The sequence below is a fragment of the Coccinella septempunctata genome, chromosome 8, assembly GCF_907165205.1.
Source record: "Coccinella septempunctata chromosome 8, icCocSept1.1, whole genome shotgun sequence".
NCBI lineage: Eukaryota > Metazoa > Arthropoda > Insecta > Coleoptera > Coccinellidae > Coccinella > Coccinella septempunctata.
The window spans coordinates 20,702,338-20,720,243 of record NC_058196.1 but is presented as its reverse complement, the minus strand read 5'-3'; the positions used below and the strand labels follow the sequence as shown (position 1 = coordinate 20,720,243).

General features: G+C 37.1%; 3 protein-coding genes across 3 annotated transcripts; 1 reads left to right on the top strand and 2 right to left on the bottom strand.

Annotated features, from left to right (window-relative positions):
• Positions 1–212: 212 nt before the first annotated feature.
• On the bottom strand, positions 213–815 carry LOC123318360. Its single transcript, XM_044904969.1, has one exon. The coding sequence runs from the start codon at positions 813–815 to the stop codon at positions 213–215; it is 603 nt and encodes a 200-aa protein (XP_044760904.1).
• Positions 816–6,054: 5,239 nt separating this feature from the next.
• Positions 6,055–14,687, bottom strand: LOC123318358 (odorant receptor Or1-like). The gene is made up of 7 exons (XM_044904968.1): positions 14,683–14,687; positions 13,469–13,740; positions 9,701–9,932; positions 7,861–7,960; positions 7,703–7,807; positions 6,798–6,953; positions 6,055–6,105 (listed from the first exon to the last, which is right to left on the bottom strand). Exons 1-7 carry the CDS (start codon positions 14,685–14,687, stop codon positions 6,055–6,057), a joined length of 921 nt encoding a protein of 306 aa, XP_044760903.1.
• Positions 14,688–16,264: 1,577 nt separating this feature from the next.
• On the top strand, positions 16,265–17,690 carry LOC123319505 (PCI domain-containing protein 2). The gene has a single exon (XM_044906526.1). The coding sequence runs from the start codon at positions 16,429–16,431 to the stop codon at positions 17,623–17,625; it is 1,197 nt and encodes a 398-aa protein (XP_044762461.1). The 5' UTR covers positions 16,265–16,428; the 3' UTR covers positions 17,626–17,690.
• The last annotated feature ends 216 nt before the right edge of the window (positions 17,691–17,906 follow it).

Below are 17,906 nucleotides of genomic sequence, written 5' to 3'. Positions count from 1 at the left end.
TACAGGTGCAGAGTCAGGGCCGGATCCAATGGGGGTCAAACCACCTGAAACTCTAGTATCATAGAGGGCAAAAATTAAAATGAAATATGTTTGAGCAAAATAGTCCGGTCAACATACCGCAGTTCGATAGTGAGGAATATCAGTCACAATTCACAACAGTTCTTCTTCTTCTTCTTCTTCTTATGTTAAGCCTGAGGCTTGTAAATTCCACTCTAATCCTCTATGGATGTAGACACCCAGGAGTCTTTCCAGCGTTTGGGAGGTCTGCCTATGGGTCTTCTGGTATTTGGGATTCCGTCTCGGGCGATCTTAGCTATTCTCTCCGCGTTCATTCTGCTGTTATGGTTGTTCCAGTAACGTCGTCGCGCTCTTCCCCATTTGACAATGTCTTGGACTTGGCATTCTTCCAAAATGGCTGTGTTCCTCTTCCTGTCCCTCAGTGTATATCCAGATATGGTTCTTAGTATCTTCATTTCAGTTGTTCTGAGGATGGACTTAGTTCTTTTGTTGTCTGCTCTGGTTTCTATGGCGTATGTCATGATAGGTCGGACACAAGTTTTGTAGATCCTGGTTTTTGACTGTTTACTCATATATTTGTTGTTGAATATGACGTCGCGGAGTGCACCTGCCATTCTACATGCTTTACTTGCCTGCTCACGAACTTCGTATGTTCTATCTTGGTTCGAAGATATCTGTACGCCGAGATAGCTAAATGTCATCACCTGTTCTATTGGTTGGTCTGCGACGACAAGTTTGCATCTTTTGGGTTCTTTGCTTATGACTAATGACTTTGTTTTTGTTGTTGATATTTGCATGTTGTATTTGCATGCTTCTAAAAAGAACACAACAGTTGTATACAATTTATTCGATGGCAACGTTTCTGAGCATTTAGCTCCTTCATCCGGCTAAAAACAAAAACCAATTTATAAACAACGGCATGGATCATACAATTGGTGTAGCAATAAAGATAAAAAATAGATAAAATGACGTCACTATACAATAATAAATATGAAATATAAACTAGATGACAAAATAACAATGAATACAAATATAAAGCAAATCAACATAAACAATTCACGCCAGGTCGGCCAAGGAAACAATAAGATTACAAGAAAAAGCGATCTCACCCCATGAATAATGGTTATAAATCATTCGAATACATCGAAATCATCAAATAAATGTTCATATAATAAAATGGCATTCTCAGGATAGCATTAAAACCTCATCACACAAGACGTATCAGTACAAACAAAGGCATCAGGCAAGACAGACCGCATTACAATGTGAGACACACCCGATTCAAAACGAAACACGAACTACCGCGCAATAAAATTATCTACATTAACCTTACCAATTAAGTTAAAAAACACCGAACTCAAACTACCAATATCGGTGCGTGTATTCACAGAAGCTTTTATTTTCTTGATGAAAACCATTTCTTTAAATGTTTGTTTAAACCAATTCTTTTCTTTATTTGAAATTTTTACATTATTGAAATCAAAGGAGTGGTCATTAATTTTTGCATGCTGTGATAATGCTGTTGCTTCACTACGATTTTTGCAATCTCTCTCATGTTGTTTCAACCTCGACCCTATATACTGTTTAAGGTTGAAACAACATGAGAGAGATTGCAAAAATCGTAGTGAAGCAACTTATTCATTGTTATTTTGTCATCTAGTTTATATTTCATATTTATTATTGTATAGTGACGTCATTTTATCTATTTTTTATCTTTATTCCTACACCAATTGTATGATCCATGCCGTTGTTTATAAATTGATTTTTGTTTTTAGCCGGATGAAGGAGCTAAATGCTCAGAAACGTTGCCATTGAATAAATTGTATACAACTGTTCCTTGTGACTGATATTCCTCACCATCGAATTATATCTTCGGAACAATAATTCATCTGAAATACCGCAGTTCGTTTCTTGAATTATTAATTTGATTTCTGGAACCTTCAGTTGATTTTGAACTCATTCTGGGGGGTTCAGTGTACAATGCAAAAGTTTATTGGGGTAATATTCTTTGCTTGGCTCCAGAACCAGTCAAGGATCTGGAGCCGGAGTCTACAGTCGAAGACCGCTGACTGAACTCAGTCCCAGTCAGGAAAAGTCGGCGACAGCAACCAATGTTAAGCAAATGGCCGGCGTATAGATCAATGGCGACAGCATTTCAGGCAGAAATCTTCGCCATTGATCTATACGCCGGCCATTTGCTTAACATTGGTTGCGCAGGTAGGTCAATAAAAATCCTAACGGATAGTCAAGCTTCGATTAAATCTCTCGCGGCAGACAAATGCAACTCGGCACAGGTATTTGAATGCAAATCTAAACTCTCCAAATTGGGAAGTTTAAACAGACTGCAACTGATATAGGTACCTGGACACTCTGGCTTTAGAGGCAACGAAGTATCGGATGCTCTAGCCAGAGAAGGCGCAACATCAGCGCTTATTTGTCCGGAAGCAAGTATAGGAATTTCCAATTCCTTAATCAGGGAACGGAACAACAGCTGGATAAGGCAAAAGGTCCTGGAGTACTGGCGCAACCGTCCTGGACTGCGTCACTCGCACAGGGCTATTTCAGTGCCTCCCAGTCCATACACCAGTCGTTGGCTAGGATTTTCTAGAACAAATTTGAGATCTATAATGGCGGCTTTCACAGGACATTGTAGACTCAGAGCCCATCTTAAAAAGCTTAGCATCGTCAATGACTCGCTCCGCAGGCTCTGCTTAGAGGAGGACGAAACGATTGAGTATATCCTCTGTGACTGCCCGGCGGCAGACAGGTTCAGACATGGAGTATTTGGTTCTCCGAAGATGGTCCTAGAGGAACTCAAGAATCACTTCCCCTCCGACATCATCTCCTTCTTGAGCAGGATGGGACTGGAGGGAGAGATTTAGCTCTACAAGCTTGCCTGTGCGCTACAATAGACCACAATCAGTAATCAGTAAAATCAGTATTTCTTTGCTTATGCTCAAAGTGAAATTTAAAACATGTAAAAGATATTTCCATTGAACCCTATATGGCTGAATTTACTGCCAAGATCTGAAAATAAGAGAAAAAACAATTTGCACTTCGTACGTTTGACGAAAATAACCATTTTGTGATCGCAACTCAGCGTTGCGTTTCGATGTTGGTAACCTTCCTACAGCCTGAATTGGAAAAAAATTGCCCACGATCTGGTTGACATCTGGTTCCAACAGGATGGGACTAGAGCCCACACAGCTACAATTTCATTAAATGTTGTGAGAGATATGTCGGGCGGATTCGAACCCAGGCCATCATGTTTGCTGGTGAAGTGTTTCACCAATAAGGTACACGGAGGAGATGAAAGTTGCACTCGCAATCGAACATCAAATGTTAATAGTTGGTCTGTCTTTTCACAACATTCGGAGAAATAGTTTAAAATGTGTCCGGTTCTTGAAGACCTAAATTGCACGAATTTGGCTGCACATGTGTTTTTACACTTAATAAAGAGTTATCATTAGTATGACTTTATGCTTGCTGCTTGCACACCTCTCTCCGGAGGAACATTCAGCCATTCCAGATTTCTCAGACATCAAAAGGATTAAGCTCTGTTGGAGCCCTTTCCCGGTTTTCGGACTCGTGATGGGTGATGGGTGATGGGTAGATAAACTACACCTCCTCTACACTGGTGTAAATCAAATCGAGTGTAGAAAAGTGCTACACTTTTTATGCAAACGAAAGGACCTATAGTTTACTGTCAAAGACTAACCCCAAATCACGGATTCAATCAACATTTCTGATAACTGTACCACCATATTTCAATTCATCCAATGGGGAATTCTCCTCAATTTGGGTTATCACTGCAAATGCAAGTTTAAACTGAATAATTATGAGTTTCATTCATGATTTTTTCAAATTCACTGCGGAAACTATTCAAAATCATCCTTCAAATATGGGGTTTTAACATTTAAATCGCTTTGTGCGGAGTTTACGATTTGGCAACAGCGCATACAAGACAATGAAAAGAACAATATCCGATCAGCTTGTTTATAAAATAACAGCTGTTGATCTACAGGCGCATACTTACTGGCGAGCTTCAACTGCAACCGGCCATAAAAATCCCATAAAATTTTACGACCTTCCTCGTTCGTGGCAGACTTTATAGACAGCCATCTTTGACTATCTCATCAAGATAATGCATTTGTTGTACTTTATTATCAAGGCATATTTCAGTGGATGTTACCAGCTTGTGCAATTCTCACAAAACGCTTTAAACTTCAAATACCCATTTTTATTTTTAATTTTTAAGTGCCTAAAATATTTTTTTCTGGGAAACGGTTGAAATGGTTATTTCAAAATGAGATGTTTCAAAGATATTTCATAAAAAATACATCATTTTCGCCAGAAGGAGTATTCCCTATTGTGTATGTAGATCAACAAGCATAAATTGCGATAAAATTTTATTATTATTATTGTTCTTATTAATTTGAGTTTTTTCAATGCAACAATCCGTAGGTCAAACTGAATCGTTTCGAAATACTCCAAATCATAGATCTACTTGAATAGATTCAAGTCATTTGCCTTTTAGAACAATATCCTTGATCAATCATGGGCAAACTTAAGCGCGCGAAAAAAGTCCGAGCCTTTGAACTTTTTTCATGCAGAATTTGAACGAATATTCCATACCTAGGCTGCCATTTTGGTTTGACTGATACACAATACACATTAAATGGCAGCTTGGACTGATTGAGTTATAATGTAACACCGACCTGAAGCCACTATTTATCAACGTTTTTTGATTGATCAAAATCAAGTTGCCCAAATCTGAAATCTCACTCAATTATTTATTGATGATCGATTGCATCTTTAAGTTATCCTGTTTCCCGAAAACTGTTCACAATGTGAACTTTCGATGTATTTTTGGTGATGTCATCGATATTCATCAAGTTTCCTTATTCATGTTGCAATCAGAAACATCAAAGCTAAAACATGGGATGTTTTGGCCCACCCCTAGCTTAATTAATACCGAAGGCGAAGTTCATTTCTCATGGAAGGAATTAACGCCAGGGGTGTAATGAATTTTTACCTCACGTGGAGGAGAAACAAGGGTAGAGTGCGGTGTGTAATCCGGAGGACCTAAGTGACCTAAATGTTTCATTTCGAGTATCACTGCACCTTCAACCGAGCGTTTTATTGGGTTGGTTTCATCTTACTCAAACGAACCCTTCATACAGTACCTACCCGTTCAAACAGCGAAAGGGTCTTTCATTTCATGGTTAATTGCATGCTATCGAAAGCCGCCACATCTACAATGTGGAAGACGTTTCTCAGAAAGGTGCAGAAATATTGTAATCTGAAACAACAATACAGTATGCTTTAGTTATGGTTCAATTATAGTTGAAGTGCAAAATTATTGCGAATTTTTCAATGCCATGACTACAGAGTGGGTAAAAAGTACCCGTGCTCGAACAAGTCGATGTTTTTTTTTAATTACGTAGCTCCTTTAAAACTTAAACTAATTTTTTGCATGGCAACATGAGATTTGTGTGCAGAAGCGTTGTCCTGCAAAAACAAAACACCTTTTGATAGCTTTCCGCGTCTTTTCTCTTTTTTTTTCTTGTAGAGTGGTCAGTAATGTCGAATAGTAATCTCCGGTTATTGTTCTACCCTAATCCAAAAAAACAATCATAATTACTCCATGGCAATCCCAAAAAACTGAAGCAAGAACTTTTCCAGCAGATTTTTGGACATGAAACTTCTTAGGTCTTGGAGAACCAGAGTGTCGCCATTCCATCGATTTTTGCTTTGTTTCTGGATCGTAGAAATGTACCCAAGTCTCATCCATAGTAACAATTCGGTTTAAGAAGTCTACATCGTTTTCAAATCGAGCACAGATCTCGGCACAGATCGAACCCTTGCACTCTTTTGGTTAACATTCAAACATTTGGGGATCCATTTTGCCATTTTACTGAACCTATATCCGAATTTATTCTCATTAATCCTGGGACATCCTGTATACATAATATCATTATAATACTAAAATTTTTTTTTAAATTGGCTCAACTAAATAAACAAATTGCACTTAGTTTATTTTCGATTTTGAAGAACTGCCAATAGCGAATATGTTGTTTTCATAATCTGAAACAAGTAAGAAAACAGTATTATGAAACAATATTTGTAGGTTTTTGTAGTTTTGGATCTAATGGGTGCTAAATAAAATGATTATTGTTGGAAAAATTGATATGCATAGATACATAGGCACATACATTAAAAAGCTATAGAGACACACTTCTACAGCGACACATACCTATACACATTCACACCTGCACGAGACTTTTCTTGTTTAGCAATTTGTGATTCTACAAACAAATGAATTCTCTGTTATGAATTTGAAAATCTTATATGATATCTCAATGAAAAAATGTCAGCCACCTGACAAAAATAAAAAATTTTTTTGCATTAATTTCGAGAATAAGGACACCAACTTTTTCTTTGATTTTGATATAAAAAGGTGAGATTCGATCCTACGCGATAACAAATCATACTTGGCCTACAATGACAAGGATTAGCAATTCTGATAGAGGTTTTCCGTTTTATAGTTTTCACAAGTGTAATCTTATTTATTGAATTTTTATGAAGAATGTGGAAATCCTTCATCGAATAAAAGTTGACGTAAGGTTATTTAGAAAGAAGAGGTTCTAGTAGGTGTAGTAAGCATTTAAATTTTCTAACTCTCTCGACCTCATTAAAACCTAGATTCATAGAATCACAAATGTTTTATAAGTAATTCAACTACGCTGAGGCTAATTACCAACTAATGATCTTCATACCGAGACGAAGGTTCCGATGGAGAGTGGAAGAAGGCTTCCCGCCTTGAAAAGCAGCGGCTTCTTTGCACGTTCCATCAGCATAATCAACATTCTCTTAGATTCCTTATCAAAGGTATACCAGTCGCTCATATAAATCGCGTTTCCTATAGAGATGCTCTGAAAAGAATTCATAATCTTGAACCTACAGACAGAAACGATAGATCCCATGATGTAGCTACAGGATCTTCTTTCAGTTTTGGTTCATAAAGTCAGAAAACTTAACACTTTTTGCTCCTGAGTTTTATGAAGGTATAGATAATGTAACTTCTACGATCATTTTTTAGAAGTGTTCAAAAGCCGATATTGAATGATTCGACAAGTATTGAAAGGCTCTTTACGAGTCACAGTCAGAAGCCGATCTTGTGCAGGAGTGGCGTGTCTATATCAATGGATGAGGAGGAAAGGTACACTAAATTCATTTTCTTATAGATTTTTGAAGGCAATATGCCCAAAAAGATGGAACTCCTGGCCTGCTAGTAATTATTTAAAGCAAGCAAATGAGGCTTCGTAATCCTAACTTCGACATTTATCAATCAACTGTTCTCTTATGTGGTCTGCAGAAGAGTTTGTCAACCTAGTTAACCACGAGCGAAAGAAGGAACAAACTATTTAGATAATCAACTACCCACAAACGAGCAACATGGTTGTCAACACAACAGATTGACAATTCTGTTGCTTAAGACCATGTAAAGTCTCAGTTTAGTCGGAAATGAACAGTCATCAAAAAGAAATGAAAAACATTACTATTACTAACGAATGAAAAAAACTTATCTTAATTTTCGAAAAAGTGGGTGGTAACTCAACAGACACAGTTTTAGTGTATTAATCCACTATCAGGATATAGTTACGCTCTTAAGTTAACTTACCTCGTAATGTAGTTCATTCCCGTAGTGGCAAAACATATATATCTGGAACACGATAGTCACAGAATAGGAAACGAGGAAGAAAAAGTACATGCTGAATGGATCGATCTGAAAATGAACCATTCAAATTTTTCGAATCCTCGACCCAAATAGAAACTTACATATATCATCCTGAAGCAGTTTAAGCAAATGACAACTGTACTGACTGATAACTGAATGAAGGGAGTTAAGGTGAAGATTTTCTCCAAATCCTTAACGTAGCTGGAAAAACAGTCCAATATAGGTTCGAACAATTATGCGAAATAAATTTAAAAACTAAATATTTTCATGTCAAACTTGTTAGAATTGTGGACAAAGATGATCAACCAACATTTTTGGAGAAATTAAGCTTGTGGTAGATTATGCTTATGTTGATAATGGGTCATACTAGCTGACGCAGCAGACGTCGTCCTACCTCCTGACATAGTGATGGTATATTTGGGAATTGGAAGAAAAATTAGAGATACAAAAAATAATTCTGTTAAATTATCAAAAGTGAAAACAGTTTTTATTTTAAACTTCTATAAACTGATTTTGAACATACTTATACATATAATAAGTGAACATCGACTTCTTCATTGCAGTGCCTCTTCGTAAACAACATTGTTTTATCTGTTGCACAGGGTTTGTAAACACATGAAACACCTACATTCCTACATACAATTGAACGTGTGAAATGCACGGATTTTCGAGATTAACACTGTAAACACTCGAAGACTATCTATTTATTGTCATTGCGAATGCAAGTGGCATCTGTGTTAGTGCATAGTAATCAATAGCGCTCTGTGTTAGTGGATAGTACTCAGTAGCACTTGCCAGTATCGAATAAGAGTCCGTCAATTCCAAACATTCTACATTGGAAAAAAAGCTATGTTGCTCTGACGAGGTCAAATGGGAACGAAACCATAGTCAGCATCTGCTTTTCTTCGATGGAGCGTACTCCATTTAGGGCCTTGACGATGGCAAATTGGCTAGTTCAATTCAGATCGTTGCACTTGTTGATATTCATATCAGCGGGTGGTATGCATCTGAATTATAATCCTTATTATAGATAATAATATTCCGATCACTAATCACTCATTCTTACAATAACCAATTAACTGATAACCAAAATTCTGAACTGAAATCGAGATCGTGTTGTTCATTAAGTTCATTTGTCACTTGTGAACCGTCAGCAGGTGTCAATCACTTGTCCGTGGAGGGTAGACTACCCAACATACACTTGAAATTTGAATATCGTTTAGTTTTCTTGACTTGCTCAGTTTCCCAGGCAACTTTTCGGAATTTTTCTTGAGTTAAAACCTTCTACAAAATCAGAGGAATCTTTGAAAGAAAAAATTAAGAAAACCGGTTCTGCCGTTTTTAAACTATGTGATGACAACACAAAACAGAGCTCCATTTTTATTCATAAAGATTGACCAATGGTGCCATCTGAAATAAAGGCCAAAGGCAAAAAGCGTTGTTGTGAAATTAACCTTTGAAGTGTCCAGTTTTATGGTCACATGATTGAAACTTTCATAGTACGCACATAGTTTTAGTTTCAGCTTATGAGTAAAAAGAATCATTTGGAGGGTTTTAGCTTTGTCGAGAAATATTTGTCGGATACAAGTTTTTTCAAACTTCCACATTATTTTTGATCGTAGAGTAGGGTGGTGAATTATTGACCTTCCTGAAACTGTGAAACAGTCAAAAGAATAAGTAAGAAAAGTGAAGAAACATTTGGAATCCTCAGATTTCAAAAATTGGTGAGAAGGAATGGAAACTTTTGACAGTCTCAAAATGTCTGAACCCCCTATATCTCCATGGCTGTCTACTCTTGGTAAGAAATTTTCCATTAAGTTTTAATTCTACAGTATGGTATAAATGAGAAGGATCATTCAGGAAATTTGGAAAGGATACAAACAAATCTTCAAAATGAAGCTCATTCTCTCTAAATCTGATTGATTAAAGAAAAAACTATACCTTATAATGTTATCGTAGTGATCCAAGTTTTCTCGCATCTGCTGCAATATGAAAACATCTCTCCTTTCTCGCCTCTCCCCATCGTCCTCGATGTGCGAAACTTTCGAGTCAGCCCTCAGGCCCACTGTGGCGAGTTTATCTTTCAGGATTTTTATCTGCCCAGAGGCATGATAGATCAGTCCCGATATAAGGCAATCTATGGAGGAATTAGATGTTGCCCCGTAGAGAACACCTGAAAAAAGTTGATAGAATGGAGAAGCAATCTCCTCTTTATAGGGTTGGGTTTCGTGAAGTTCTGCTGATAATTTTCGAAAACTCATTGCCCATAATAAACTTTACAGAGTATTTCGAAGGCGAGTCCAAGTGCCAAATGGTCACGTCGAAAATATCATACTAGCACTAACTAAGTACAATTCCGAAGAATCTCTAATTTAGATCTAGAATCGCCTGCGGTCGCTTGACGAATTGTTGTGCATTCGTTGACTGCAGGCGATAGTTAAATCTGGGAATTGTTGAAGGAGTCTGCAGGGAAAGCGAGGTTTCGATTCAGTCTTTGCGGGAAAGATGGCGCATCGTGACGAGAATTTATCAAAACTTCCTCCCGATTTCGTTTGAGACCCCATGCTCCGGTTATAATATTTAACGCTACACTCAACTGATGAGGGACAATGATCCCGAAACAGGCCCACAGTTGCGTTTGGATGTTTCGATTTGTCTTTGATTTCCTACGCTCGTTCATGACTAGCTTGCATTATTGGACAAACAATCCTTGGAATTGTTGTTTATACACTGCGCAAAAAAATTAACGCACATTATGGAAATCTCAAATTTATTCTACAACTGAAGGTGTTCTCAATAATAATTATTTTTATCAGAAATATGCATGCATATGTTATCCACTTTCAACGGTTGTCAGGGTAGACCACGGGTAACAACTGCCATTCTAGAACGTTACTTGTATTGAAAGTTTCTTCGTTGAGACAACGGTTTGCAACCGCTCGCCTCCTTCAAATTCAGCTTGAGCAAACTCATGAGGTGCAAATTAGCACTCAGACAATAAGAAATCGCCTCAGAGAATATGATTTAAGGCCTCGTGTCGCGGCAAGAGGCCCAGCTCTTACCCCAGCCCATCGAAGGGCGCGTTTGGATTTTGCGAGAAAGCATATCCATTGGGAAGAGGCCGATTGGGAAAGAGTTCTCTTCACAGATGAGTCTAGATTTTGCCTCTACCATTGTGATCGACGTTCCCTTGTATACAGACGTCCACATGAAAGATATGCTCACTGCAATTTCCTGAATACTACTGGTTTCGGGGGAGGATCGATTATGGTATGGGGTGGAACATCTTTGACTGCTCGCACAGACCTAGTGGTCGTTGATAATGGAGCTATGAATGCTGACAAGTATATAAGGAACATTCTTGAAGAGCATGTAGTGCCATTTGCCCCATACATTGGTGAAAATTTCATTTTTATGGACGATAATGCCAGACCCCATCGTGCGCGCATCGTTCAGGAGTACCTCGAAGAGGTTGAAGTCCCTCGAATGGAATGGCCAGCAAGAAGTCCAGATCTTAATCCGATTGAGCAGGTTTGGGACAACCTCAATAGAAGGCTGAGAAGTTCAGAAAATCATCCAGCTACTCTTAATAACTTAGGAATCCAACTCGGAGAAATCTGGGAAGGATTAGATCAGAACATTTTAAGATCACTCATTTTGAGTATGAACCGTCGTTGCCGAGCTGTAATTAACGCAAGGTGTGGAAATACCAAGTATCAAATCACTTATCAGCATTTCAGTATTTTGAAAATTGTTCATTTCTCTTCTTTCACATAATTTTCGGTGAAATCCTGAATTTTTCTTCCATTTACTGTGTCTTGTTTCGTTCAAAACCTTCCCGAGAGAACATAAAAAATAAGTTATAAAGTCAATGTAGAGTTAACTAAATAACGAAAACACCACAAAAACTACAAAAAGTATCAACAATCAACAAGAAGGTAGCCTATTTTTCTTAGGTTTGATCCTCAGTTTCACTTTTTTTTCGCATTCATATTTATCAGAAGTTTTGTCTTTCTTAAGTATTTTTTTTCTTTTCTTATATAATCATAGAATTCTATACCTACATGTCATTTCATAATTTTGAACGCATTGAATGATGCTCCTAACTGTTCTCACACTAACGGCATTTCGACCAAACAGAAAACACCCGTTCCATATGAGCATTGTGCCCCGGAATTGCGGAAAGGTATTCGCGTATTTTTATGAGATTTGACTTTCTTTCCTGTCCCTCAATTTTATTGAAAAATGATATCCATTCATCTTGCATGTCTTCAGACTTGCAATGAACTCGGTCAGCGGTCTGTGACTATAGACTCCGACTGCAGAGCCATATTTGGTTCTGGATCCAGCAAGTTCTTTGTGAGTAAAGTTTCTTGTTTCGCATTATGAAAGTTGTAGAAAGGAAAAATTTCTATACAACAATAATAATGATAAATTCAGATGCATACCACCTGCCGATATTAATATCAACAAGTGTTACGATCTGAATTGAACTAGCCAATTTGCCATCGTCAAGGCCCCAAATGGAGTACGTTCCATGCTCCATCGAAGAAAAGCAGATGCTGACCATGGTTCGGTCTCATTTGACCTCATCAGAGCAACATAGCATTTTTTCTATACAACTTCAGTGTGAAGCAATTTTTCATACCCTTAACCGTTTTCGAGCTAGAGGGTGATAAGGGCGAAGAACTTAGAGCTTAGCCATACATGCCAAGGCCAAGGTCAATGTAGAATCCCAGTCTAATGTATATTCATCGACATATATCTCAAAAACTTTCATACGTAGTAAAAATTGCTTCGGAAAAAATTTATAAAAAATGTTATGCTCTTCAACTTTTATAATGAATGCGAAAACAATTTGAAGCTTGTTTGCAAGTTTGGCGCCCTACCACACTTCATCACGCTTGAATTGTCAGGTTAAGAGAATATATACTTTTAAACATGTAATTAATCGTTTTTTTTACTATTCTGACAGGCTGTCCTAGAAAATTCCCTCTATATACAGGTCTAATTTTGGTAGAGGTAGTCTACAAGGTCCAAGGTATCCCCCCTTGTATTAATCTGTCGAGTAAATCCCGAATTTCCCTCTTGGGCTCCCCAACTAATGAGGATTAAGTGGACCATAAACTTCACATATGTAGTTCACGTTGATTTTGAATAAATCAGCGATGATTATGAATTATAATAAGGATAAATTCAGATGCATTCCACCCTACGATATGAATATCAACAAGTGTTACGATCTGAATTGAACTAGACAATTTGCCATCGTCAAGGCCCCAAATGGAGTACGCTCCACCGAAGAAAAGCAGATGATGACCATGGTTTCGGCCTCATTTGGCCTCATCAGAGCAACATAGCATTTTTTCTACGGTGGAGAACGTTTGGAATTGATGGAACTTTATTCAATATTGGCATGTTCTACTGGGTATTATACATTTACCCAGAGTATTCATTGCCTCCCTGTTATTAGGCGTGATCATTCTTTATTATTATGAATTATGATCGTGCAAACTTTTGGATATCAACCAAGTTTTTGAAGCGTGTATTCTGCCATAAAGAAATGTAGAATTACCCTAAACGCAAACACAGTTAGTAACATTTCTATCGTTTCAAGTTATGTGTGCCATGATATTCAAGAATATATCATCCCAATTGGGAAAGCCAAGTGCAATAGTCTTGCAATTCAGACGTTTAACTGGTACTTACTCAATGAAATATAAATGTAAACGGTGTAATATATCCAGTTCCCGGTTGTTACAGCGAACGGCAAATATACTTCGAACGGCAATATTAACTCCCTCATATAAAACGGTTTCGTAGCCCATAGGAGCCATGATGTCGACGAGGAATAGATGAAAAATGCCGAAAGTCTCTTACACTCCACGATGCAGCTTTCAACAATGGCTTTATGCTCTGGCAACTTCGGTAGAAAGTCGTTATGTTCGAATCTGTTCAAGAGATATTCGACTTCCTGTGCTCTGAAGAGAAATGGATATATTTTGACCGTTAATATCAGCATTTGAGGGAGGAGATAGAGGGTGTCGAAAAGACACTCCAGATTTGAATTTCCATCTTGAACTGGAAACAGGGCTCCAAGTATTGAGAAAATCCACGATGCGAAGACGTAGAGAATTAAACCGTAAACTTTGTACAAACAATTTCTCGAAATTTTTCTTGGATCATATCCATTCCATGTCATGAACTTCATGTTCAGCTCGAAGGATTTGGCGATAGCTATCATACCAACCAATATTTTGCTCAACTAATATCTCTTGTGAATGGAACAGTTTTTTATATGCCCTGGGGAATTTATTTCATTAGAATAATATACGGTAATTTGATCCCATCAAAACTTTGCTTGTGTGCGGTGTGCGAAAGTTAGGGAAATATTTGCTGTATAATTTGACTTCGGCATATATTTCTCCAGATATAAAATTGGGTGAAATTATGTGTTCCATACTTTGAACGTGTAATGTTTAACATTTGGAGCTTTATTGGCTAAACGAATAATTACTCAGAATTGCCAGTCATTTTCGAGGTCTGTTTTTTTAGCTTCATTTTTTTTTTATATATCTGGCTGAGAAGGTAATGTTTAGGTGAATGATTTTATTTCAGAAGATCCATATTGGTTTTTGTCTTACATGGAACAACACTACAAAATACATTCCATTCAACTTTCGTGCAATTAAGATGTATTAGAAATATTTCGCTCTAATATTTAATACTCGAATAAAATCTACTATTCGAATGTGCCACTAGGCACTAGGCCAACCCAGGTATAGCCTAGGGGTGTAAGGTCTTCCGGGTTGCAAATCTTAGCAGGCAAATAACAAAATATTTTATAGAAATCAATCAATCACAAATAGTTGGGGAGCCGACGATGCTAAATCGGGATTTATTGGAGAGTCGTGGACACTTACTGCATTTTGAAGATTAGATGGTAGAAAGTAAAAAAGGTTCTATGATTAATGCACTGTCAGCGGTGGGGAAATTTTCTGCAGGTTCTCAAAAATGTAAAAAAAAATCGTCAGGTATCAGCGTGTCAGATTAAGATACTGCATATGCCCTACGTATCACTGATAATAAATTCATGTTAATCTGACAGTTTGCGTGGTGGGGCTGGCCGTATGGAAGAGTTGAAAATGCTAAAAAAAACATTTTTTCGAGCCTGTCAGATTTTTAGAGGATATGTTAATTGGGCCCAAGGGAAGCTACTTTTCAAGGAACTGACAATTCAGACGTGACGCAAGGTCACAGCGGGCCTTTGAAAATGCAAAAAAAATCGTTACTTGTACATACTCGAGCATGTCATGTCATTTTCATACAGATGGTTAATCTCGGTGTTGCCTCAAACGTGTTGACCTATTAATCTGACATTAATCAGGGGGGGTTTTCTTAATCTGACAGTTTGAAGATGATAACAAGGAATTTTTTTTAATATCTCCCTTCCTGTACCTCTAATCGTTTCTATATTCATTATGAAAGTTGTAGGTCGTAAAATTTTATACAAACTTTTGTCTGAAGCCATTTTACATACTCTAACCGTTTTCGAGTTAGAGGGCGATAGGTATAGTATGTAAATACTACTTGCATTACTCAAACTACCTATCTGCAGAGTAAGTGAAAAGCGGTGAAAAGTAACGCACAAAATGTATAACGTCGCGGTATTAATTTTTTTTTATGCTCAAGCAGTTGTATTTTTGTAACAAATTGAGCAAGTTTTCGTGTGTAATCGGAGAGAGTTTTGGTCAATTCGATTTGTAGAAATTGATGATCTTCGCAACATAAACACCCTGTACATTTCAGTTCCAAACAGCAAACAGTGTTATGATGATACTATACATAATAGAAAAATTGAAAATTGGTCTTCTTTTTTGAAAAAATCCTCCTCAGCATAATTATTCTAAAAATTGTCACCTCTTGTTTTCACCTTTTCTTCACTAAGAATCCCAGTAATACATATAAACCGTGGAGTTTTCACCCAAGCTATCTACTGATTTAAACACTGGGTATATATAGTAGGCTGTTTCTGGTAAAACCAGAAGTTGCAGCAGAGAGGTCTGAAAATATTTAAGGGAGGAAGTTCATTATCGAAAACCTCAACATACTTTCCGACTAAGAATTTTGATTAGTCTTCCATAAATGTCTAACAGACCATCACGCACGGTGAATCAGCCTGTATATTCCAGTTCATCGAAGCATCTCCTGTCATACTAGTTGAAGGACATTTTTTGAAATATTCACAAAATTCTGTATTATACTCACCTATTTGAAATTTTTGAATTTTCCGTTTCAAGGAAATCAAACCAAAAAAATTCATTTTGAACATGTATAGTCATCTTACGGCAATTACTCCAAATGATGTAGAGGGTTATGATCTATAAAGAGCTCCGTATACAGCTTTCTACACAGTGACTTGAAGTTTTTGTCTCCTCTACTAGATGGCGCCACAGAAATTAAATTCAAAGGAATCTTTAAGTCACTTTGCAGTATGAAAGCTAACCTAAAATAAAAGTCGCCGAAATTTGATTGTGATAAGTTATTTTGGGCCACATTATTGGTATATTTGTGATAAGGATTTCTTGTTCCTCAGTAATTTGTAGAAATAACATGCCTGAAGGATTATAGATTGATTCAACTAATTGAAGTGAGGTCGTTCTGTTAAAATGAATTTTCTACCTTTGAGTAATTACCTACAAATAATTGAGAGAGCTTGGAATAATCGCGATGGAGAAAAGATATCCGCATTTATATCAATGCGTCATGAACATATACAGTATCCCAACTATCAGCTGGAGAATGCAGATGCTCTTGTTCAACGATTTCTACCAAGTCCCATTGATGACCTAATTGTATTTCATTTAAAATGCTGTTATCACTTCAACCGAGGGTCTTTCGTGGAAGCCTACGAAGCTCAGAGTATGTTGACACAAAGTTTTACTAAGGTATTGCAAATGCAGAAAGAGGAAAATTGGTCTCTACCTATTATGTATACCATTTGTTCAGATTTGCGATTATTAGCACAACTAGCAGAGAAAACGAGAACTGGAGTGAATGATAAACCTGGTGAAATATTAGAGAAGGCTGCTGAATGTCTTATGGGATGTTTCAGAGTATGTGCAGCTGACAATAGATCATCAGAAGAAGATACAAAACGGATAGGAATGTTGGCACTGGTGAATCAGCTGTTCAAGGTGTATTTCAGAATTAACAAGTTGCATTTATGTAAACCATTAATAAGAGCAATTCAGTCTTCACCATTTAGTGAAAGTTTTTCTCTTAGTCAACAAATAACCTACAAATATTTTGTAGGACGAAAAGCAATGTTTGACAGTGATTACGAATTGGCTAACGAATATCTCACTTATGCTTTTGAGAATTGCCATAAATACAGTGTAAGAAACAAAAGACTCATACTTCTTTATTTAGTTCCTGTGAAAATACTTCTTGGTTACATTCCAAGTAGATACGTTTTGGAAAAGTACGACTTGGTGCAGTTCTGGAATTTAGTTCAAGCAGTATGCCAAGGCAATTTGAGAGATTTCGATGAACTTCTGGAGACTCATGAAGCATTTTTCATCCAATGTGGGATTTATCTCATAATAGCAAAACTGAAAATTATAGCTTACAGGAATCTCTTCAGAAAAGTGTATCTGATTTTGAAAACACATCAAATTCCTGTAGAATCTTTACAGACAGCTTTGGTTTATTTAGGGCAAACAGATGTAGATTTGGATGAAACTGAGTGTATTGTTGCCAATCTTATTTACGAAGGGAAAATTAAAGGCTATATTTCCCATCAACACCGGAAAGTGGTTGTCAGTAAACAGAATCCTTTTCCTCCTTTGACTAGTTTACATTAAATATTTCATTCCTATGTTCAATATAATTTTTTTCAGTCCTTCAACACATTAAAAGCTTTTATCAAGTGCATAATTTATTTCTGTGAGCAACCTTTAAGTTATATAGTTATGTCCATATGCATCAACAAATTTTAAGCCAGGCTTAATGTTGATTATTTATTTTGTTCCTTCTTAGGTATCAATTGCTGTGGTCATAAGCCTTAATAAGTTAGACTTATTTCAGTCATTCATAATGTAACTGCTAGGGAAATCAGCGAAATAAGCCTTAACAATATGCCAGC